Source organism: Camelina sativa, chromosome 2 (genome assembly GCF_030686135.1).
Source record: "Camelina sativa cultivar CO46 ecotype springtype chromosome 2, ASM3068613v1".
NCBI classification, from domain to species: Eukaryota; Viridiplantae; Streptophyta; class Magnoliopsida; order Brassicales; family Brassicaceae; genus Camelina; species Camelina sativa.
Genome location: NC_141881.1, coordinates 21,274,959 through 21,299,977, shown reverse-complemented (window position 1 = coordinate 21,299,977; position 25,019 = coordinate 21,274,959). Strand labels below are relative to the sequence as shown.

The window sequence follows — 25,019 nt, the reverse complement described above, 5'->3', positions numbered from 1 at the left end:
ATGCAACTTGAAGAGTATACTAAAGAAGTTTAACATTTTCTGCAGCATTGTATAAACTCGGGCGCGCGGATGCGTAGTTTTAAAACTTTGATAAATTTAGTATTGATACTACGAAAATGCAAATGGGCTGAATCATTGAAATAGTTCTTATTTAAACATTATACGGGATATAGCCAATTCACTTTTACAGCTCAAAAAACATGACTTCATCAATGATTCAATGTTACAGTTCGAAGAGAAATAAATCTAAAAGGAGGAAAAAAAACCTTACAGAAAAGTTGAGACCTTAACTTATAAATAGCAAAACAAAAGAAGAGAATGTACAACAAAATGGAAACAAACATTAATACATATCTATCTCTTGGGCTCACTCCAAGTCTTGCCTTCGAAGAACTCGTTAAGCATCCGCTCAAGATCCTCAGGACTGAACCTTATGTACTTCTGTGGGTTCTTACCACTTTCTATCATCGGCCTAAGACATATAACAGAAACAAAGCAACAACATATTTATTACTTTCTTGAGGAGCACGAAACAAAATCTGTCTACAAGTGTTTTTTGATCATACCCGAAACGTTTGAGAAACGATCTGAAGGCAGGTAAAAGGACCTCCGCAACAGCAAGTCTAAGAGATTCACGCAACTCGCTGTCAGGAACTGTCCATTGGCATTGTCTTTGGTGAAGCTCTTCAAACTGAGAATTGAAAGTTTTAAATCTGTCTTTTACTGATGCTCTTGATATATTAGAGTTGTCTACCGGACCGCTCCCACTCGACTGAACCGTGAGACACTGCAAAATCTGCAGAAGAAATGGCTATTCAGAAAAAATACTATTAGATCTGTTTCAGAGCATAAACCTGAAACGTTTTAGTAAACCTTTGCCCAAGAAACTCTCTTGTACTGATTTGCGTGTTGTTGTACAATTCTTCGATGTATTTGAACCCAATCATCACCCAATAAATCCTTTGCTTCTGACCTGTGAAAATGTAAAGTCTAATTCAGGATTACGTTTTAGGCTTTGGTTTTGTTAAGATCAGAACACAACCCATAGCAAAAAACCTAACCTCCTGACAGATCTCACAATGTAGTGAACATTGTTCATTAGGAAAAGTTGAGTTAATGCTGCATCTTTGTACTGTTTCGATTTACCATCCAGATTGTTCTGTAAAGCGTGCATGATCCTCGTTGTCACAGCTCCCAGCTCAGTATCAGGATCTTTACAGTCAAACTCTTGAAAAAGTAGCCTCAACGTCGATTGATAACTGTGTTTCCAAAATTCCAAAAAATTAGTCCAACAAAAACACAGACAATTTCTGTTGCATTCGTAAAGTTTACTTACTCGAACAAGAACTTGACGTAATTTATGACATAGCTAGTAAGAGGATGCACGGTTCCATCCATAACCGCGGTTTTCGTAGCATCCTTTTCAACCGCTTCTTCAAAATCAGCAAAAGTTTCTTGAGCTGTTTGAGCTAATCGCTTTGTCAGATTCAGCGCAGAATCTTTCATCTCGGTACAAGGTTGGCTTCCAAAGAGCAACTCAATCTATATAAATGAAAAAAAATTAGGTGCGGTAAACACACATATTTTTTTGTGTGAGACATTAAAATATGTTACCTCGGGCTGAAGCTCTCTCATTATTTCATACATGTCTAACAGAACAAACAGTTTCTCAGGTGATCTCTTGCTTTTAGCAATAGCTTCCCCAAAACTAAGCAGCACAGCTACACTATTTACAGTGACTTCACCAAAACACTGATCTCTTAGAGACTCAACTCCATCGAGTATTTGATCACATATTTTCTTTTCCGCAGCAAACAACAGTTTCACCTGTCCCAAAGCAAGTGCCGTGTCAATGAAGGAAACCGTAACTAATATATGAAGGTGTTATTGTTTTTTTCTGGAAGAGTGTTGTATACTGATATTCGCATGTAATGGATCCAATTCCCAATCTTGGCCTCTAAGACCTCCCATTGCATTCTTTGAACATCATCTTTGCTAAGCCTCTCCACACCTAGTTTTCGCAAACTCTGTTCCAACACCGCAGCTCGAGTATCCCTAATAAATTACAAATACTAACATAGATCGGTATACACATCTTATGAAGTTACTGACAGAGACTAGCCTTGAAAAGAGGAAAATGTATTAATATCAGTGGAACTAGAAAAAGTTGGACCTGTAAGTTTTGAAAAGTTGTTGCTGATGACCAGCTTGAACCATTTGTTGAGCCAAATCATGAAGCAGAGGCAAGACTCTCGGAGGAATGACTGTTGGGACTGTAAAAATAGCGTTTTCTAAGCTCTTATGATGCGGATCATGGCTCTTTCCGCCGCCACCACCACCTTCACCTTCTGATGATGGTCTAAGATTGCTTGGAAGACATTCGAAAAGGCGGTCAGGTTCCATTGGCTTGCTAAAATTGTTGAAAGAAAAGATCAAGTGTTAGTAAACAATCCTTGCACAAAGCAAGCAAATTAGCTTCATTGATTAGGCACAAGTGTAAATATCTGTATAATCTAAAGTAAGAGAACCTGTAGTTTTGCAGTATCTGTCTGAACTCATCCTCTAGCTTTGATAGAGCTTTAGAGAGTAAACCGGTAGCATGACTAATAACTCCACTGGCACTCTTGAACATCTTGTTGTTGCTGAAAAATTTGATAGTTCCTCTCAGTTGATCAATTGCTTCTAGGTAACTTTCAAGATCCTCATGTGGTCCTCTCAGTATTTTAGCTTCCGCCTGACAAACATAGATGAATCAATCTTTATTCAGCTTAGTTATTAATTCTGCCTTACACACACAAAAAAGAAACTGATCTTAGATTTAACTGAAGATAAAACCCTCCTTCTTACCAAGAACAGAGTTTGTATTAGTAACAGAATATATCACAATGTGACCTACTAGCCAAAGAAGAGCTTGACAACAAACCTCAAATTACCAAGCTTTACGTGTTCAAGCTAGATTAACAATAACTAGAGCCCAGAGCTTGCCAAATATTGTGGACCAGATTACTATTCATCTTAGTCATTTAACTCATACAACCCACTCAAAACCTCTTACCCGGAGAAGAGTACAACATGAACCTCGAATTCTCCACATTAACACTTGTTAGGGTAAAATCAAGTTAGATAACCATACATAGAGATAAAACCTTAAAAGCCGCTTAATCATTTAGACTCCTAACAGAAAAAAGTAAGGGTTCACTGCATAAGAAAGAGACATTGCTACTTTTGTTTACATGTTGCATTCTCCACAAAAGTTTCATGTGGACAGATAAAGGAAAATTAACATTAAAGAGAAATTTTAAACATCATCATACAGGTCTTAACAGAGTCAGGGGAAAGGAATGATTACTTGAAAGACAAGCAAATAAAAGGAGAAGCGTGTATATAAGGGAGAGTGTAAGAGAAAAGACCAAACCTTTTTAGTGAGATCAAATTGATCCAATATAACCTCAGCTGCTTTTAATGTCTTGTCAATGTTCTCGTGAGCTCTCCTTATAAAATGTGTTCTTATCTACACAAACACCATTATCACACACAACAATAAATAGATTAAAAAAAAAAAGCTAAAATACCAAATGAAATTAGCCAAGAATCCAAAATTCGATTTCGACAGAGATAGATCTTAGATTCCCACAAACCTAGAAAACAAATGTAAAGAGACCCTAAAATCCAAAAACAGAGAGATGAAGAAATGGAACCTGGGTGGGACGCATGGCTGTTTCAAGAGCCGAGAGACGGTGGTCAAAGGAACCTAGGATTCCGACCATGTTGTCGGTGATGGTCTGGCTCTTTTGTAGAGACTCCTTCATCAAACCTGCTCGTTCGGTTAGGGCCTCCATCGCTTGAGCCACCCCCATTTTTTTTTTTTTGTTTTTGTTCCTGATTTTGGATCGAAGAAGAAAGAAATATGGTGAAATTGATCAACAGAGATTGTGTGGGAGAATTCAGAAGTTTTTTTGGGGATTGGGAAAAATGCAAAATGTGGTGGCCGGTGTGTAGTTGGAGACGCTCCTCTAAGATTTGTTGTGAGAGGATTGATAAAATTAAAATGTCTTCATACGATTTTGCTTAAGCTATCGTTTTTGCGTACTTTTTTGCTTTTCGTTTTCACCTTTTTAGGTTGATTTTGTGGGTCATCATCGTATACTTGTTTTTTTATTTATTTTTTATTTAATTGGGTAACAATTAAATTTAGCCACGTTTAGTTGACGGTGGTTTTGGGTTTCCATAAATTTTGGTACCCGATACTTATAATTGGAACCAAATTTTTAAAAATAAAATTCAATTAATAAAAGGGTTTTCTTGGTGGTGTGATAATTGATAACTATGGGAGACATTTTAAGTGATTAATTTATGTAAAATTTATACATCATATACTATTTAATTATTGATTTTTTAAAATATTCTGAAATTCACTGTTATTGAACTAATGATATAAAAATATACTTTAAAATCTAATGTTATTCAAATTAGTTTGTGGATTTAGACTTTAATAATTTTTAAAGATTATGAAGAATTTGAGAGGATTTTTTTAGTTAAAAATACATATATCCAAATTTTTATGGTTTTAGGCAGCATTTGAAAGAATTTTACAATAAATCATATCAATTTTCCTAAAACCATCTAAATCATTTTAAATTTCATAAAAACTAAAATCACTTCGAATATTAGATTGAATATATCCCTTATAATCTTGCGAGTTGTTCGAGTGAATCTATGAATTTAAAGACTTTAGGCAAAAAAAAAAATTATGGTTTTGCTTAAGAAAAAGACTCGGCTGCGTTCAAGATGCTCCAAAGACTTGGATACATCTTTTAAATAATTCATGTGTTGATTCCACACTCACCATTTTAAAAATGCTTTCATAGAAACGGGTCACATTCGTTATTATCGATTTGGTTTATTAATTTCATAGAATACATATCTTTTGTAAACATCAAATTATTGAATTAACCAACATTTGATGATTAAAACCAATCTGTAGACGTCGACAAAAAAAAAAAAAAAAAAAACCAATCTGTAGACAAATTGGTTTAGAATAATTTACGGGGAATACTTTTTCTTTCTATTATGTGATTTTATAGTTGTCACGAAGTTTTTTACTATTCATTATTTTATGAATGACAAAAATATAAGTTTTTCACTCATGGATAAGTGATAGTGGCAAGAAGACAAGTGATGGAAAAACGAGCATGTGTGACAAGTGTCGCGACCATGTTTTGTTTGATAAATATCATAAGCATGCATGACAAGTAGTGGTATAAATTTGTCGTCCGTACTATATAGAAGTTAGTGATTCCCACTTGTCATTCATGCTTTCGTTTCTACTTTAACAAATATTTAAAAGTAAATTCAAAGAACTAAGATATTTTTTCACATATAAAATATGTGAATTAGTAAATCGTGAAACAACACAATAATCACACATACTTGAAAGAATAAGTTTATGCGTACGCAGAGAAAAATCTATTTCTTATTATATAAAGATCAAGCATTCATTTTTCATCCAACATTCTTTTTGAGAGATACTTCGCTTACACTAAACAATGGTATTTTGCTAACCAACTTTTATGTCTATCTGTATTTAGTTAACTAAGATGTTTAAAGATTTTGAGTTTACGTCACTAATTTCTACTTGCAAATTAAAGTAGCTACATGTATTGTCCACGAAAATAGTTGATTCTACCCTGATATATCTCGATCATTGTCATGATTGCGGTTTGATCAGCATGGTTTTAACGACGTGTCTTGACATCTGCGCGCTCCGGCCATTGGATTGAGGGGAAATTCTAGAGTTTAGATATGTTGACCAACAAATTAATTACTGTATCTAGGGAATTCCAAATATTAATTGATGAAGATCCCTTACATAAAAATGGCAAACTCTTTAGGATAGTGAAGAATAAAATTTACAGTCATACCAAAAATAAAACATCTATTTAGGTTGAATATAATTTATTTTAGGCAAATAAAATATATTCTATCTAAAATTTAATATTTGTAAGGACTGTAGTTTATTTCTATCCTTGTTACTATAACATTATTATCATCCTATGTCATCATTGAGAAGTGTTTTTTTTTTGTTTTTTTAGTGTCTACGCTCTCCGAATCATCACAGTTTCTATGGTTCATCTCTTTCTTCGTCTTCTTCTCACTATTTTGTAATTTCCATGTCAATCCGATCGATATCGGTTTTGATCTTTCCGATCGTTGGTTTCATCTGAGTTTTGTTAAGTTTTTGTAGTTGATAGAAATGAAATATTTCTCCTCTAAATTATTCTAAGGTTGGAATTTAGGGTTTTTCACACATGAATTGATGTAGGGTTTAGGGTTTCGATTTAAAGCCACGGTTTCGTTTGGCTCACGGAAATACATTAGAAACGAGTTTGAGATAGCCAAAATCGTTTGTTCTTTGTTCATTTTAGTGATCAAACCAATTGATAATTTTCAGCAAACCTGATATTTTAGACTAGGAACTTGTCAAATCATGTAATATCACATTTTTTTCTTACGTTTTTACAGAATATTATTTTCCCTAATCGTTAATTTTTTTTTTCTCTTTTGAAGAAAAGAGAGCTTTGATTGAGAATGGCAGAAACTGATCAGGTGGATGATGGCTATGGTAGGTGTTTGCGTTACTCTCCTTTTCTTTTTGTTTGGGTTTGTGCTTTGACATTATACCTTTGTGTTACAGCAGTTTAAATGTGTGTGTTTTTTTTTCTTTTCCCACAGGCCTTAAACCCTCTGAATTATTTGGAAAACATACATTTAAGATTGAGAATTTTTTAAGAATCGGCAAAAAGACGATCCGTAGCCGTCTTTTTGAAGTCGGCGGCTGCGAATGGTAACATGGCATCTTATTATCTTTCTCATCTTTATACTTTGTCGCAACAAAAACTTGGTGTTATGGTTTTTTAAGCTTTTGTTTTGTTACTTTTATATGTCAGGTATATTTTAGTTTATCCCGAGGGATGTGATGTTTCCGGTTTTCTCTCCTTATTTCTCTGTGTTGGAAACTATGATCAACTTCTTCCAGGTTTGTATTTTTGCCCACTGGTCTGCATTGCCCCTTTGCTCTCTCTGTCTCTCTCTCTGGATACTTAGTCATGTATGTTATTTTGCCATCTTGGACACTAGGCTGGAGTCATCTTGCTCAGTTTACTATTTCTGTGGTGAATAAAGATCCAAAGAGGTCTAAGTTTTCAGGTGATTATTTTTAGTCTACGTTTGCTTGCTTCCGTTTCAAATATGGCAGACAACTGAGTTCATCTCTTGTAAGCAGATACGCTGCACCAGTTTTGGAAGAAAGAGCATGATTGGGGATGGAAAAAGTTTATGGAGTTACCGAACTTAAAGTATGGGTTCATAGATGATTTTAACTCTCTTACAATTACTGCTCAAGTTCAGGTGATCAGGTAATGCAAGATTGACTCTATATATGTACTCCCAATTTAATTTAAACATATGTGATAAGTTTATATTCTTTCTTTCATCCGGTCTCACTGATTTATGCATTGTGGATTATAAAATATCCCTATAATTGGTCCTTGCAGAGAGAGGGTGGACCGACCTTTTCGCTGCCTTGATTATGGTTACAAGAGAGAACTTGTTAGGGTGTATTTGCCAAATGTAGAGCTTATTTTCCGACGTTTTGTGCAAGAGAAAAGAAGCAAGCTTGAGAAGTTAATGGAGGACAAGGCAAGATGGACAAGGTATATCACATTGCAACTTATACCCTTAACTCCAGCTTCCGGCAATAGAATCATACTGGATGCTATTTGTGATGATAAGTACTGAGCAGGATGTAGCTAGTGTTATATGTTAGAATATAGGGTTCCACCAAGAGTTTGGTGTACTGTTTCCTTACTTATTTCTTGTGATATCATTCTTGGCTGCAGCTTAGGTGCTTTCTGGTCAGGGATGGACCAAGACTCTAGGCGTGGGATGTCCAAAGAGAAAATGAACGTAATCTTAACCGGAGTTGCGAAATCCTTTTTCATAAAAAAGGAAGTTACATCCACTTTGGTGATGGATTCCTTGTATAGTGCGTTGAAGGATCTTGAAGGGCAAAGTCAGAACAAGAAAGCTCCAATAATGTTAGATGCCAAAGAATTGCCTGCTCCGATTGTTACTGTGGACAAAGATATGTTCGTATTAGGTGATGATGTGCTGTTACTCTTAGAGAGAGCTGTTCTAGAGCCAATGCCTCCAAAAGATGAGAGAGGTCCTCAGAACCGTATAAAGGTCGGCTTCATAGATCATATATATATATATATATATAAATTTTCCGTTTGGGAGGATTTGTTGCATTAATTATTATCTACTAGAAAGTTCCATGTATTGAGAACTTTGGTTTTGTTCTTTGATGCAAATCTAGGCTGGCATTAATGGAGAAGAGTCTGACAAGGAAGCCTATGAGCATGATGAGATGCATTTAACTGAGTTGGGTAGACGAGTTGTGGAGATATGTGCTCTTTTCCATATCTTTAGGTAACAATGCAGAATATACATACATATGGTTTGCCATTGTGTTCGTCCTTATTGTGTTTATGTTTTGTATTTTAATATCTCTGACAACTGCCTGTAGCAAAATTGAGGTTGCACATCAAGAAGCTATTGTGCTAAAAATGCAAGAGGAACTTATTCGTGAGGAAGAGGAAGCTGGAGTTGGCAGGGGTGGGCAAAAAAAACTAAACCAAAGAAACCGAACCAAACCAAAGCGAAATAAGTGATATGTTTTGTCTATGGTTTGACCTAGAACCTATTTGCTTATTGTATTCTTTTCAAGATTTTGGTTAAAGTTTGATTTGGTTTAAAACCATAAAACTGAATTGTTTTTATTGGGTTTCTTTTGTTTAAATTGGATTTTATCATTGATAGCTCTTATTGAGTTTTCTTTATTTGACTTTTTTTTTTTGGTCGGATTCTTTATTTGACTTGTCATATACTAAAATGAGACAAAAAAATTTGTTACTTTTACCTGTGAATATGCTAAAAAACAAAATTCAACTACTTGTGTAATAAATAATTCATAAATATTTCTGACCATTGTCACATTACAACAACCAACCGGCTTACCAATTCTAGGCAGCTAAATATAACAGGGAAGTCTTTTTTTTTTATTTTTTTTTTGAAATACCAAAAGCTCTATAATATATACTATGAGAGAAATCCTAAACTATAAATGAAAAAAAAATAGCTTATTTCACATGTTTAAGTGCGTCGCAACAAATCTTATCGATCCGTCTCTGAAGTCGCTCAATCTCTGCTTCGGTGCGAGCCTTCACTTCATCATTTTTTGCTGTGTGTACCAAACTCTTTAATGACGTTATTTTTGTATGGAGACTTTTTATCTACAAGTCAATTTTAATAGATACATTATTAAACTAAATGGAGAGCTAAAAACAAAATTTAAGAAAAAAAAACTGAAAGTTGTTTATAATGATTTGATTCAATTACCTTACGGTGAGGCCATCGCATTAGACTTCCTTTCCGACATATCTTTTTTAGAACTGTTGGACAAAGATTCATCTGCTTCGCTGCTGTTTCGATAGGGAGATGAAAAAGCATATTGATATCCTTCAGTGTCAAACTTTTAGTCCTTTCTCTCTGTTCTTGTCCTCGGTACACAGTAACCATAAAACCAAAGATTAGTAACCTCTCTCTTCAATGAAACCTAGAAAAAAAAAATTCTTGTAGTAATACAAATTTTAACCTGATATAATTCTATATCATCTTTGTTTTAGGATTAAGACTCTATAATAAGATCTTTAATTTGGTAAAATCTTATGTACGCAGTACGCTATAAGTTCAGCTGTTGCTCTACGTAATAAGGTACCAAAAGGCCTTATTTTAACGCAATGATCATGTTTTCAAACTAAAATCTAGACATAATTAATCACTCTTTTAATACCTTTCCTTGTAGTGCAAGTAATATATCTCCAATCTAAAGGTAACCCTAACAAACCGTATAATGTTATAATTGGTTATACACTGAGAAACAGAGACAAAACCTGTGTTGCAAGAGGCGTTTTTCGCTTTTTCCTTTCTTTCCGCACGCCAGTGGTGGGTTCCTCTCTCGGTCCAACATGTAGCGGCACAAGTGGAACATCTAGAGCTTCATCAGGCGAAACCAAATACATTGGAACATCGGTGCGTAATGGTATTGTCAACATAGGCGGCAACTGGTAAAGAAGGAGTTAGCACTCACTGCTTGATAGAAAGCAGCATTAGTGTCTTGCACAAGTGATAAACCACTTGCTACTCTCTCGGAACAATAGTCTTCTATAAATCTCTTTACTTCTTCCATCGTTAAATCCTTCAGATGAAACGTTTGAGATTGACGTTCCGTCGAATCAGAAGCAAACCATTGAGTCAGCAAAATCGCATGGCAAAAGAAACCAATCCCTCCAAAGATTTCCAGTGTACTCATTTCACCATCTATATAAAATCATACAATATAAACCAATTAATATTGCAACCAAAAGATAAGTCAGTAATTCCAAAATATAAATGAGAAATATTTATACCCTTGATATGAACTAATTCTCGGAGCATTTTGCAACAAGAGCATACGAGCATTTCATCAGAGGTTGTCGATACCAGAAGATCCATTGTTGATGTACCACCACTTTCAAAGTCTGGACCATTAGGATCACTGAAAACTCGAGTGCTCACTTCAAGTTTTGTAATTTCACCAACATTGTTAGTACCATTATCCTTACCAATCTCTCCTAGGACATCATTGTTGATGTTTTCGTTAAGATCATCATCATTCGAAGGTTCGAACATGTCCCAAGATATGGTAAACCCATCGTCCACAAAAGACAATTCCTCGAACTCGTTGTTGATGTCGTAATCAGCGATTGAAAGATCAAATTTGTGTAACAACTTAGTTTCGTCAACATCTATGGCTAGTGTAGAAAAGTCCAGAGGAGGCGGCGAGTTCTCGAGAAATGACATGTCCATCAAATTGGGATTAGGGTCTGCCATGAAATTTGAGAAGTCTTCTTCCGTACACTGCTCGAACCCACCAAATGAATCATTGTATGGATCTTCACCCTCGTCGACTTCAAGAGCGGATGATTGCACCAAAGGTCGCAAAGATTGGTACTAATTGACACATAATACCAAACAATTAGACTTTCACCAAAACTACTCATTTTTATTCTACGTTTATATTCTTATATTTATTTTGGATTCAGATTTGAAGTTTAAAAAACCATAAGCCAATTCTGCTAAACCCTAAACGCACCTTGGTCATCATAATGACAATAACACTTTTCTCTATAACTTTGTTCGCCTCCATTGTTGTTTCATCTCTAAGCACTTTCCCTTTGTGACTAAGTATTTGTTGTGCAGCAGGATATGTACTATCTCCGACCACATTCTCTATGTTCTTCTTCACTTTAGCAACCTGAGACAAAACAAAAGAGACTCGTGACTCCAAGTATTACGAAACGAAACCGTGTTCAAGAAATCATCAATTTTAAGATTCTACCATTATGCATTTTTCTACATAAAACAGTAATAGTGACTACAGGCCTGTTCTGAACCTTGTCGCTAACATTATATAGCGACCAAAAAATGCTTTATAAACAAGTTCCTTGGAAGTTGGAAGGAGAGTATAAGGGCCGACGTTGATATCGGAGATACTGCCACTAAAACCAAAAAAAAATTAAAAAGAATTGGGCCTTTGTTAAACAATTTGGTCGCTTGTCTCGATCACGCGACAAGAGACAGAACAAAGTTACAAATCAAGAAAAGAATGGTTAAAGAGAGAAGACCCTAATCACCGCCATATCAAAATCAAACAATCAGTGAACAAACTTGCACCGTAATGAACAAGTAATCAAGCGAAACTACTTCCCTAGATTACGAAATTTGAGTGTGTTTTCTAAAGCACATATAGACGAACGAAGATTTGTACATACCGAATCCTTGAGTGCAACTTCGATCTCGAAGCGAGTCCCCTCTAAAGTTTCGACAACTATCTTCATCCTCTTTGATCAAATGAAGAAAATAGATTCCGCTTCCGATCAATCGCCGCCGGTAAGGAGAACATCCGAGTGAAGAAACTGCGAAAGGAGAAAAAAAAAAATGGCGCTCGCTCGATCACATATGCTTTTATAATCTTCTTCCTCATCAACAAACAATTACAAAATTCTCGTAACTGACAACAACGTCTCGCTCTGTTATTGGGCCCTAAGTACCCATTTATAGCCATGATCATTTACGTCTATTAATCGGCCTAAGTATCCATTTAAAGCCCATTGTACCCTTCCCTTGTTGATATTTTTGTTTTTGTACGGGTCATCATATATTCAAAGTTCTAATTATATAAAGTGACTCAATTATGTGACATTGTGACGTATATACCACATGTAAGACTAAAGAATCTAAGAGAGTTACACACGACACAACTTTGCATCCATCACAGCTCATCCTCATCTTGGTTCCCTCCAATTCACTCTAAAAACCTGGCGGCTCTGATCCGTTTGACATCCCCTATATATTAATAGAGAAGCATTTTCATATGTCGTTGCCAGAACGATTTAGATATTTAATTGCAATTAAGCATCTAAAGATAAATATATTTACAAAACAAGTCTTTTGATTTATTAAATTTGCCATTAAAATATATAAGGAAATCTTTATTTCATTATTATTTATATAAATGTGTCATTAGAATATATAAGGTAATGTTTCTTTCTATTAGTTTATAAAATGAAAGACTTCATCAACTATTAAAAAAAGAAAATATAGCTAATAATTTAATTATCATTTTCATAACATATTTAATTATTTAAAGTAAATTACATTTCATAAACTATTAAAAAACTTATTCATCTATTTAACTTTTTGAAACACAAAACTTCTTCTCCGATTTTAAAAAATTTGATGACTATTCAAGTATTCATTCTGTTTCACAATAAGTGTTATTTTGACACATTTCACACAAATTAAGAAAATATTTAAATATACATATATACCTTATTTAATAAATATTTAATGGGTTAATTTAGTCATAGATTAAGGGTAAAACTAGAAAATCTAATGAAAAAGTTGCATTGAAAATATAAAATAGTGCATTGGAAATGTAAAATGACACTCTTTGTGAAACAAAAATAAAATTCTAAAATGACACTCTTTATGAAACAAAGGGAGTATATATATTAAAAATTAATTATTATAAAAATCTTAAAAATAAATAACATTATCACAATTATCACAATAATTAACATTATTTTTCATATTTTACGGATGAAATATATTTTTACACAAAATAATTAAATGTAAATTTGAATAAAAAAGTATGTGTAAAATTATTATTATGATACTTTAAATTCCAAATAATAATTTTATTTGAGTCGATTTATCCCGCATATAATGCGGATTGTTACCTAGTGCCATAGTATTGGCTAATGGCTATAAGCAGAGCCGGCACTGAACTTTCTAGGGCTATAAGCCAAATATATTTGCAGCTATGGGTTTCGAACCTACGTTGTGGTGTCAAAATCAGTTCAACTAGACCCCCTGGACTAAAGAAAACTTTTACAAAAAAAGGGTCAAAATTTAATTTTATTATTAATGGTCGCAAACTCATGCTTGGCTTACTTGACCTCTTGACTGATTTTGGCTATAAATAGGGCCGGTGTAAACATCCCCAAAATTGTTAGGGTCCCTGTTCAAATTTTGAAAAATAGGCATTATTTACATGTAAAATTTTTTTGAAAATTTTTTTAGACCTTAAAATACTCTACTTTTTATGTTAATTTAGAGTGGTCCCAGTGCAAATGCACCTGTATAAATTAAGATTAGACTAGACTGAATTAGCTTAATGCAACATCAGTGACTATAACTATCCATGTACTTAAAAATGATATTTTTTACATCTGGAAACGCCACCAACAAAAAACACACACACATAAACTCAGGGACAAGGATCTTGTTTAGATAGTTAAAGATATGTGATAAGACATCGATTAGAAAGCTACACAGTTATATTCAATAAATGTATGTCTATGTACATCTTTTCTTTTTCTTTTCCAATTACACCATGTTAGTGGCGGAGCTAGTGAACAATTACCTGATGAAATTTTAAAAATTAATTGAATTCTTATTGGAAGAAAAATTTGACCCTTATCCAATAGCACAATTGACCGTGGTGAAATTTTGCCCAATAATATAATTGACCCATATGAAATTTTAAAATACAATAAAGCTTAAAACTTATATGGAATATTGACCCCAACTAATTTTATTAAATATACAATTGTTTAAGAGTCCATCTAATATTCTGTTTTTTTCTTTCTACTTACGTGAATCTAAAAACGAAAAACTGTTCAGCTTCTCCTTCTTTGTGACAATTTTATGGTTTTAGTTAATTTTTTTTGCTTAAAAGAAATATGACCCTTATAGATAGATTTTCGGGCTCCGCCACTGCACCATGTGACTGCACCCTGTGAACACCTTTAGTTTTCTCTTTCATTGCAGAAACTGATTGAGGCATGTGATCTTTGAGTGTGAATGGTTGCAGCGGTTGGGGCGGACAAATCTGTTTGCAGACTGGACCGCTTTTTATTTACCATTCAGCAAATATAGTCCGCAGTGGTGCGGTCCAAATAAAGCAGAGATAAGACCGCTGCAGACCAACTGCGGACCACTTTTGCTTACAAATAAAGTTGGTCTGCAGCGGTCTGTAGACTGCCCCAAAAATAGAACGGTCCAGACCACAGATGGATTTGACCGCCCTGATCGCAGTTACCATTCAAACCCTTTGATGTATTTCTCGAGTCATTATGAGATCTAATATACTGGTTAAAATTCAATATGGGTCTACTGAAATGATGGCCCTTTAAAAATCGTCCACAAGTTCGTCTCATCAATTTGTGGATAGTAGGTGGTACCGACATCAACATATTATGATGGTGTACTGTACGCCTTTACCAGGTTGGATTTGATAGCTATAAGATCTAATAATTCAAAAAACGTGCATATTTCAAAATGATTGAAAAAGAGTTTTACAATGCCAATAACATACAGATGAATATATTTGAATAGACCTCACCCGGGCAATCAAATGCCAGACCTACGTACTTCAACATAATTTTTTTTTTAAACATAAATGAAAATAAAATAGTTTATGGAGTATATACTATTTACGTTAATGTTTGTGATTTCATGGTTCCAAAATATTTTACTACATTAAATATAACAAAAATAGTATACAGTATATTGATATCTATGGTTTTTTTTTTAGTTCACATGTAAACGTCCATCTTGCTTTGTAATTTGTATATAAGCTCTTCCGTACTCAAGATAACATTGATTATATATTTAAAATAAAACATTGCTTATCTTTCTGAATCAACCTCCTTATACTATGCCTTCAATTAGCGTGATTGGAGTGTCCATAGCCATCATTTTCTTTCTCATCCTCCATCGCTTCCTCTTCAAGAAACCTCTTTACATGTTCATCATGATTAGCTGGCCAGTGTTGGGGATGATACCAGGTCTTTTGTTCGTGCTCCACCGTGTCTTTGACTTCGCTGTGGAGGCTCTTGAAAACAGTGGGTTAACATTTCCATTCAAGGGACCGTGGTTCGCGGGAATGGATATGCTGGTCACAGTTGATCCGGCTAACATTCACTACCTACTAAATTCAAACTTCTCAAATTTCACTAGAGGTTCTGACTTCAAAGAAGTCTTTGACGCCTTCGAAGATTCGTTACTCACAAAGGACTCGGACGCATGGAAGAATCTGAGGAAAGCTTCTCAGGTCATGATCAACCATCAAGGATATCAAAGATTTTCAATAAGTACCACGAGAAGTAAACTCAAGGACGGCCTTGTTCCTTTTTTTAATCATGTCGCAGAGGAGGGCACGACTGTAGACTTGCAAGATGTGTTCTGGAGGTTTGCGTACGATACAACTATAGTTACGGTAACTGGGTGTGATGATCCTAGATCTCTCTCCATCGAAATGCCAGAGATTGAGTCCGCTACAGCTCTCAACAATATAGGAGAAGGAGTTATATATAGGCATGCTAAACCTAGATTCTTGTGGAAGCTACAAAACTGGATCGGAGTTGGGATAGAGAAGAAGATGACAGAAGCTGGTGTCATTTTCGATCGAGTGTGTGCGGAATACATATCAGCCAATAGAGAAGAGATAAAAAGATCACAAGGGATTAGTCATGACCATCTTGATGGAGAGAGTGGAGATCTTTTGACATCTCACATGAAGCTTGATCCAACCAAGTACCAACTCTTGAATCCTATCAATGATAAATTCCTTAGAGACACTATCGTAGGTTTTTTACTTGCTGGGAGAGATACCATTGCCTCTGCTCTCACTTGGTTCTTCTGGATTTTGTCCGAAAACCCTAGAGTGGTAACTAAGATTCGTGAAGAGATTGACTCATCAATTCTACCAAGAGGTAGTAGTGGCCAAGAAAGGCCGTCTTATGATGATCCAATGGAGTACTTGGAAAAGTTAGTGTATTTACATGCTGCATTGTGTGAGACTATGAGGCTTAACCCACCAGTTCCGATCGAGCGTATGTCTCCCGTTAAATCAGATGTGCTTCCAAGTGGCCATAAAGTCGAAGCAAACTCGAAGATTTTGATCTTCATTTATGCGTTGGGTAAGATGAGAGCCATATGGGGAGAAGATGCATTAGAATTCAAGCCAGAGAGATGGATTTCAAAGACCGGAGCGTTGAGACATATACCTTCCTTCAAGTTCTTAGCATTCAATGGCGGCCCGAGAAGTTGTCTAGGTAAACATATAGCTATGATTCAAATGAAGATTGTGGTGGTGGAGATATTACAAAACTATGACATTAATGTTGCCAAAGGGCAGAAGATTCAACCAGAGAATCATATGATTCTTAGAATGAAGCAGGGACTTAAGGTTACAATTAACAAGAGATGCTAAGAAGATGTTCATCTTTAATTCATATTTTGAAATTATTGAAATAATTAAGTTTATTAGAAGTTCTATTTTTTCGAAACCATAGCCTAAGAGTATTAATAATGGCAGAAATTAAAGTGTGATCTACCTTTCTAGATTCCTATGGTTTTCTATTGTATTCCCTTTCGTATTACCGGAGCGTACGTAAGCACACATAATGATGACACATATTTAAAGAATGTATATAACACGTTTAATGCATGCTTACTACATTAACTATTCAGCAGTCTTAAATCGATTAGGAGGAGTTAGGTCGTCCCACGCGACAAACTATGAATTCTATTCAATTTATCATTGTGCTTATTCATTCATTTTAAGTTGGACAGCGGGTCAGAATCACCAAATTAATTATGCAGGACAGCTACGGGTTTGGTATTGAAGTCCCCCAGGCCTGGTGGTGGGGTGGGTCTTTGCCGGCCAAAAACATGAACGATCCTAGGCAAGCGCCAGGCGGGTCTGATCCTTTTAACATGTCATAGTATTGGCTAATGGCTATTAGGGTTAGATTAGACTAGACTAGACTGCATTAGTATTGATCTAGGAAACGAGATCAAGGTTGTCCGTACGAATGTCCGTACAAGCGTCCGTACGGTCTCGGCCCTTAGGCCATGGTTCGGTCCAAGTAATAAGAAGGAGAGGCCTTAATGATATTGAAGCCCAAAGAAGGGAAGGATCTAGAAGAGAAGAGAGCAAAATATCTTATGAGAAGAAGTCACATGTTACCTTAGGGACAAGCATAATCGAGTCAACTAAGGAAAGAAGGGTCGCTATCATCATTAATGCCGATCAAGACTAATCACATGAGAATATCTCCTTACTTTTGTATCCCAACGGCTAGTCCCTTTTGTATATATATATATGACTATGTAAACAACCTAAGATATATTCTAATTAAGTCTTTTGATTTCACATTCTCTTATTCTCTCGATTCTCTTCCCTTATTAGATAATTCCGCAATTCTAACATGGTATCAGAGCTAGGTTTCTGTTCTTGACAAAACCAGCTCCATTCTCTTTTATTCTCGCTTTGATTCTCCATTCTTGTGTTCACTTTCTACTCCCGTTCGTTTTCTCACGTTTATCCACCGGTCCAAAGCTTTATCCGGCGGTCAATAGCATTCTACCATGGAGAACACTAAGCCACTTGTTCTACCAACTGTCCTCAAAGGAGGAAACTATCTGTTTTGGTCAAGAACCACCAAAACAGCGTTGTGTGGCCGCGGGCTTTGGAACCACATCGAAGGTGGGAGAGTTCCAAGGAAAGTCACCAAAGAAGGTGGAAAAGAAACCATCAAAGAAGATGAAGAAGAGGCTAAGCGTCAAGAAGATGCTAAGTGGTTTTAAGAAGACCAAACCGTCCTCTCCATACTTCAAAACTCCCTTGAGGCTCCCATACTAGAAGCCTATTCTTATTGTGAAACGGCCAGCGAACTATGGGAGACCCTCAAGAATGTCTTCGGCAATGTCTCCAACCTCACCCGAGTCTTTGAAGTCAAGAAGTCTATCAACGACCTGAGTCAAGAGGATATGGAGTTCAACAAACATTTTGGGACGTTCAGGTCACTTTGGGCTGAATTCGAAATGCTCCGACCGAACACCATGGACCCGGCCGTACTCAACGAGCGAAGGGAACAAGACAAGGTCTTTGCTGTGCTACTCACCCTCAACCCGACTTTCAACGACCTCATCAAGCATATCCTAAGGTCAGACAAGCTCCCAAGCCTCGATGATGTGTGTGCACAGATACAAAAAGAACAAGGCTCTCTTGGCTTGTTTAGTGGTAAGGGGGAGCTTGTTACAGCCAACAAAGGAGTCTTCAAACCAGAGGATAGGAAGCCAAAGGGAGGATGTGAGCATTGTAAGAGGAAGAACGATACTAAGGAGAAATGTTGGTTTTTTCACCCTCACTTGCGCTCAAATCACCATCACAAAGATCCGCGAGCCAACGTGACTCACACCAAGGATGAACAAGCCCAGACTGGCGGTTCCTCAAAGAACGGTGAAGAGGCAGCCTCCGGAGACTATGTGAGGAAATCCGACTTGGAGGCCTTCTTCAAATCCTTGGCTCTCAAGGAGTCAAGTGGTAAAACATTTTCTGCCCTCAAGCTTAATAACTCCTTAGTAGTAGATTCGGGTGCTTCTCACCATATGATTAGTAACTCGAACTTGCTAAATAATATAGAACCGGCTAAGGGAAATGTAGTTATTGCTAATGGGGAGAAAATACCGATTCAAGGCATAGGTGACTTAAGATTGTTTAACAAAGAGTCTAAAGCGTTTTATATGCCTAAGTTTACTTCAAATCTTTTGTCGGTTAAAAGAGCTACTAACGATCTAAATTGCTATGCTATATTTGGGCCTAATGATGTTTACTTTCAGGATATTGAGACTGGAAAACTGATTGGTGAAGGTGGAACCAAAGATGATCTTTATATTCTTGAAGATAGTTCACCAAGTTTATCAAAATCTGTTTCTTTTAGTTCTTGTCTTGGAGTTTCTTTGAATGCAATGTGGCATGCTAGGCTAGGTCATCCTCACTCTAGAGCTCTTGAATTAATGCTTCCTAATGTCTCTTTTGATCACTCTAGTTGTGAGGCTTGTATACTTGGCAAACATTGTAAAACTGTTTTCTCTAAGTCTACTACTTTTTATGAAAATTGCTTTGACTTAGTTCATTCAGATGTTTGGACCTCCCCATGTGTCTCTAGGGATAGTAACAAGTATTTTGTGACATTCATAGATGAAAAATCAAAATACACTTGGGTAACTTTACTTCCCTCCAAGGATCGTGTGATTGATGCATTTATAAATTTCCAAAACTATGTCACTAATCAGTTTAATGCTAAGATTAAAGTGTTTAGAACAGACAATGGAGGCGAGTATACAAGCAATCGATTCAAAGAACACCTAGCAAAGCATGGCATTGTTCATCAAACAAGTTGCCCCTACACTCCTCAACAAAATGGTATAGCCGAAAGAAAGAACCAACACTTGATGGAAGTAGCAAGATCAATGATGTTTCACACCAACGTTCTAAGAAGATATTGGGGAGATGCGGTGATGACGGCCTGCTACCTAATCAACCGGACTCCTACTAAGATCCTAGAGGATCGATCACCATTTGAGGTACTAAACCAATTTAAACCATCACTTAATCACCTAAAAGTGTTTGGTTGTGTTTGTTTTGTCTTAATACCAGGTGAGCTACGGAATAAGCTTGAAGCCAAGAGCACCAAGTGCATGTTTCTAGGCTATTCCATCACTCAAAAGGGTTACAAATGCTTTGATCCGATCAATAACCGCACCTTCATCTCACGCGATGTTAAGTTTCTTGAAGACTAAGGTTACTTTGACAAGAAAGATTGGGCGGGCTTGAAGGATTTGGCCACGCCTACGGATCAGTCTGCCGGTCTCAAGTTCTTACTAGATCATCTCGGTGTCTCGACCACTCAACCCTCGCAATTGTCCCAGGATACTTCACCTGACTCGCTTCCCGGCATCTCGGAGCCTCTGCCCGAACCATCGTCTATCCCGGCTGATGTTGTGCCTCCGGAGCCGGAGGGGGAGAACAATGATGGGCTACAACAACAAGTCTCTGACGAACCAACTTCTGTAGACCAAGCACTGCCTGCGCCAGCTCCTGAACCACAACCAGCTCCACAACCAGCTCCACAGCCGTGTCGAAGTACTCGCGTCCGGTCACATCCGTCCACATGGAGAGATAAGCGCATCTACTACAACAACAATGCTATAGCGCATCCTATACAAGCTGTATGCTCTCTTGCGCATTTACCAGCTGATCATCAAGTGTTCCTTGGGAAGCTAGACGAATAACCGATACCAAACACCTATGAGGAAGCACAAGAAAGCAAAGAATGGCTTGGAGCCGTAGATGATGAGGTGGAGGCTATGATACAAAATCACACATGGGATGAAGCTGATCTTCCACCAGGGAAAAAGGCAGTAAGCTCAAAGTGGGTTTTCACAATCAAGCATCTAAGCAATGGAGACATCGAAAGATACAAAGCTCGCCTAGTGGCGCGTGGGTTTACTCAAACATATGGTCAGAACTACAAAGACACGTTCGCACCAGTGGCCAAGCTTCATACGGTGAGAGTAGTCTTATCCTTAGCTACGAATCTATCTTGGGAGTTATGGCAGATGGATGTCAAAAACGCCTTCCTACAAGGAGAATTAAAGGAAGAGGTTTACATGACACCACCACCCGGTCTTGAAGACATGATCACTCCGGGAAAGGTATTGAGACTAAGGAAAGCTATATATGGCTTAAAGCAATCACCACGAGCCTGGTACCACAAGTTGAGCACCACACTTGTTGGTTATGGCTTTAAGAGAACCCACTCGGACTACTCTCTCTTCACTCATCAAAGCGATAAAGGTATAGTGGTTGTTCTTGTTTATGTAGATGATCTTATCATCTCCGGGGACCACCATGAAGGTATAAAGGATATCAAAGCTCATTTAAATTTTGTGTTTGATATAAAAGATCTTGGTGAGCTTAAGTACTTTCTTGGGATTGAAGTGTGTCGTTCTCCGGAAGGCCTATTTCTTTCCCAACGAAAGTAGACCCTTGATTTACTTTGTGAAACAGGAATGTTAGGAGCTAAACCGGTTGACACTCCGCTCCCTGATGGCTACCAAGTTGAACGCAAGGGGGAGAGGAATGATCCTCCATACGAAGATCCCTCTCGCTATCGCTGTCTAGTGGGTAAGCTTATCTACTTAACACTTACTCGACCTGACATTTGCTATGCTGTGAATCAGGTTAGCCAGTACATGAAAGGTCCAACAACATATCACTGGAGTATCTTGCAAAGAATCCTTCACTATCTCAAGAAGAGCCCTGGCCAAGGCATATGGATGGGCAAGAATGACAATACCGAGCTTGTAGGATATTGTGATGCAGATTGGGGTGGTGATAGGACGGATCGAAGATCAGTCACAGGCTATTGCACCTTCATAGGAGGCAACCTAGTCACGTGGAAGACCAAGAAGCAAAAGGTGGTCTCGATGTCGAGTGCCGAATCCGAGTATAGAGCGATGCGGAAGCTGACCACCGAGCTCACATGGCTCAAGGCGTTGTTAGAAGAGCTAGGCATCAAACCATCAACACCAATTCCTATGCATTGTGACAATGAAACTGCAATCCACATAGCCACAAACTCGATGTTCCATGAAAGAACCAAACACATTGAGTTGGACTGCCACAAAGTTCGAGAGAAGATTGAAGAAGGAGTCACACTCCCATATCATACACCAAGCGTGGATCAACTCGCTGACTTCTTCACCAAGGCCGCCTGTCGTAAAGTTTGTGATCACATTCACCACAAGCTCGGACTGGTGGACTTGACACACCCTTGATCAAGTCTCCTACCCGTGACCATCACACTCTTTTTCCCTTAAGGTAGTTTTGTCCCATGTGGTTTTCTATTTTGAGGTTTTTTAATGAGGTGATGGCATACGGGGTTCTAAGCTTAACCGTTTCACCTGGTTAAGCTTGAGGGGGAGTATTGATCTAGGAAACGAGATCAAGGTTGTCCGTACGAATGTCCGTACAAGCGTCCGTACGGTCTCGGCCCTTAGGCCATGGTTCGGTCCAAGTAATAAGAAGGAGAGGCCTTAATGATATTGAAGCCCAAAGAAGGGAAGGATCTAGAAGAGAAGAGAGCAAAATATCTTATGAGAAGAAGTCACATGTTACCTTAGGGACGAGCATAATCGAGTCAACTAAGGAAAGAAGGGTCGCTATCATCATTACTGCCGATCAAGACTAATCACATGAGAATATCTCCTTCCTTTTGTATCCCAACGGCTAGTCCCTTTTGTATCTATATATATGACTATGTAAACAAACTAAGATATATTCTAATTAAGTCTTTTGATTTCACATTCTCTTATTCTCTCGATTCTCTTCCCTTATTCTCTAGATAATTTCGCAATTCTAACAATTAGCTCAAACCAACATCAGTGACAATAACTATCGATGCTGTTGCTGTACATAAAAAATGATTTTCTATATTTGGAAACGCCACAAAAACACGAGTTCAATGACGAGGATCTTGTTAAGATAGTTAAAGAGATATAATAATGAAAAAGATAACATATACGTAGACACAGATTTCTGAATTGGGAGGTTTTTTTTTTTTTTTTTTTGAGAAAAGTGATGGGAGGTTCTTAAGATATTATTTGAGTTTTTATTTGGACTTGATGAAATGATGGACCATTTTAGAAATCGTTCACAAATTCGTCTCATCCATTTGTGGTTAGTAGTTTGTACCAACCCCAACATATTATGATGGTGTACTGTACGCCTATAACATTTGGATTTGATATAGTAGCTATCAAATCTAGTCTAGTATTTCAAAATATTCACATCCCAAATAAACCCATATTTTTTTTAAACTATTTTCCAAAATAGACATATTTTAAACAGGACTTGTCTACATATAATTTTACATACATGCAGTAAAATAATTCTTTATAAACTAATAATTGATAAATTAATAAACATTGAAATTAATAAGATTAATCTAGACCCAAAAGATTTATTCCAAAGATTCTTGTTGGTACATCTTCAATTTTGATGACCAGGTGTGATCCAAATGTCTTTCTATTGAAATGCATGAGGATGAGTTCGGTGACGCGATGGATGGAGTTGCAGATGTTATTTTCAATAAACATCTCAAGCCGCCTTTCTTGTGGAAATTCCAATATTGGATCAATGTTTGAATAGAGAAGAATATGAGAAGAGGTCTCACGGTTTTCGATTAAATGCTTGGGAATATCATATCGGCTAAAAAAAGAGGACATCAAAATTCATGGGATTCATGATTCCAAAGGAGAGGCCATGGACGTATTAACATATTACATGACTATAGACACGACCAATTATAAACATATGAAGCCTAGTAACGAAAATTCACCAAAGACACTATTTTGGGTCTTTTGTTATACATATGCATGTAAGAGCTTAAGAGAGTTACACTTACACACATCCATTAAAGCTCATACTCATCTTGGTTCCCTCCAAAAATCTGGCGGGTCTGATCCGTTTAACAAGCCATAGTATTGGCAAATGGCTAACTATAAGGGTTAAGATTAGACTAGACTAGACTGGATTAGCTTAATGCAACATCACTGACAATAACTACCGATGATGTACTTACAAATGATCTTCTACATTTGGAAACACCACCAAAAGAAACACACACACACACACACACACACACACACACACACAAGCTCAAGGATTAGGATCTTGTTTAGATCACTAAAGAGATATGATTAGAAAGTTACACAGTTATATTCAGAAATCTATGTCAATGCTAAGACTATGCACACATTTTCTTTTTCTTCTCGTATTACACCATGTGATTGAACTCCTCCAGTTTTTTCCTTCACTGCAGTAACTGATTGGGAGCAGTGATCTTTGATGTACTTCTCGACTCATTGTGAGATATTGGTTAAACTTTAATATGGATTTAATGAAATGATGTACCTTCTAGAAATCGTCCACAAGTACGTCTCATCCATTTGTTGTTAGTAGTTGGTTCCGACACCAACATATTATGATGGTGTACGCCTTTACCAGTTGGATTTGATAGCTATAAGATCTATGATCTAATAATTAAAAAAATCGTGCATATTTCAAAATGTTGAAAAAGAGTTTTACAAAGCCAATAAAATACAAATGAATATATTACATACACTGATACCAAGTTAGATAGTACGAACGCTTCACCGAGGTAATCAAATGACAGACCTATTGACGTGACTACAAAAAGAACCAAACCGAACTCAAACCAAAAAAATTTAAAGACGAACAGAACGTCAATCTCAAAACTCGAAAATTTGAATTTGAATAGACCTCACCCGGGTAATCAAGTCACAAATGCCAGACCTACGTACTTCAACAAAAAAAAAAAATAATAATAAAAATTAAAAGATAAATGAAAATAAAATAGTTTATACTTACGTTTACGTTTGTGATTTCATGTTGCCAAAATTTTTTACAGAATATT

The 25,019-nt window shown here is 36.7% G+C and overlaps 3 protein-coding genes and 2 pseudogenes across 8 annotated transcripts; 3 read left to right on the top strand and 2 right to left on the bottom strand.

Moving 5' to 3' along the window:
* Nucleotides 1–182: 182 nt before the first annotated feature.
* On the bottom strand, nt 183–4,161 carry LOC104727362 (exocyst complex component EXO70A1-like). The gene is made up of 11 exons (XM_010446447.3): nt 3,699–4,161; nt 3,416–3,511; nt 2,529–2,734; nt 2,174–2,410; nt 1,917–2,055; nt 1,615–1,827; nt 1,337–1,542; nt 1,062–1,259; nt 874–973; nt 567–796; nt 183–472 (listed from the first exon to the last, which is right to left on the bottom strand). Exons 1-11 carry the CDS (start codon nt 3,855–3,857, stop codon nt 355–357), a joined length of 1,902 nt encoding a protein of 633 aa, XP_010444749.1. The 5' UTR covers nt 3,858–4,161; the 3' UTR covers nt 183–354.
* Nucleotides 4,162–5,379: 1,218 nt separating this feature from the next.
* LOC104727343 (TNF receptor-associated factor homolog 1b-like) lies at nt 5,380–8,900 on the top strand. 4 transcript variants are annotated; one of them, XM_010446421.3, is made up of 10 exons: nt 5,380–5,549; nt 6,568–6,622; nt 6,733–6,844; nt 6,948–7,036; nt 7,138–7,206; nt 7,283–7,415; nt 7,554–7,712; nt 7,899–8,244; nt 8,378–8,490; nt 8,588–8,900. In XM_010446421.3, exons 2-10 carry the CDS (start codon nt 6,589–6,591, stop codon nt 8,730–8,732), a joined length of 1,200 nt encoding a protein of 399 aa, XP_010444723.1. In that variant the 5' UTR covers nt 5,380–5,549; nt 6,568–6,588; the 3' UTR covers nt 8,733–8,900. The 4 variants fall into 4 exon arrangements, with proteins under 4 accessions (XP_010444723.1, XP_019091205.1, XP_087342877.1 ...); XM_019235660.2 differs by lacking the exon at nt 5,380–5,549 and adding an exon at nt 6,023–6,126; XM_087486751.1 differs by lacking the exon at nt 5,380–5,549 and adding an exon at nt 6,049–6,284.
* A 102-nt stretch (nt 8,901–9,002) lies between these two features.
* LOC104753200 (uncharacterized) lies at nt 9,003–12,068 on the bottom strand (annotated as a pseudogene). The gene is made up of 6 exons (XR_015581376.1): nt 11,934–12,068; nt 11,255–11,416; nt 10,530–11,112; nt 10,014–10,440; nt 9,460–9,609; nt 9,003–9,353 (listed from the first exon to the last, which is right to left on the bottom strand). The product of XR_015581376.1 is annotated as an uncharacterized LOC104753200 (transcript).
* A 3,164-nt stretch (nt 12,069–15,232) lies between these two features.
* Nucleotides 15,233–17,109, top strand: LOC104727334 (alkane hydroxylase MAH1 pseudogene; annotated as a pseudogene). The gene has a single exon (XR_015581372.1). The product of XR_015581372.1 is annotated as an alkane hydroxylase MAH1 pseudogene (transcript).
* Nucleotides 17,110–18,102: 993 nt separating this feature from the next.
* LOC147948985 (uncharacterized) lies at nt 18,103–20,811 on the top strand. The gene is made up of 5 exons (XM_087469456.1): nt 18,103–18,314; nt 18,405–19,219; nt 19,388–19,576; nt 20,177–20,298; nt 20,356–20,811. The coding sequence occupies exons 1-5, from the start codon at nt 18,103–18,105 to the stop codon at nt 20,809–20,811; spliced, it is 1,794 nt and encodes a 597-aa protein (XP_087325582.1).
* The last annotated feature ends 4,208 nt before the right edge of the window (nt 20,812–25,019 follow it).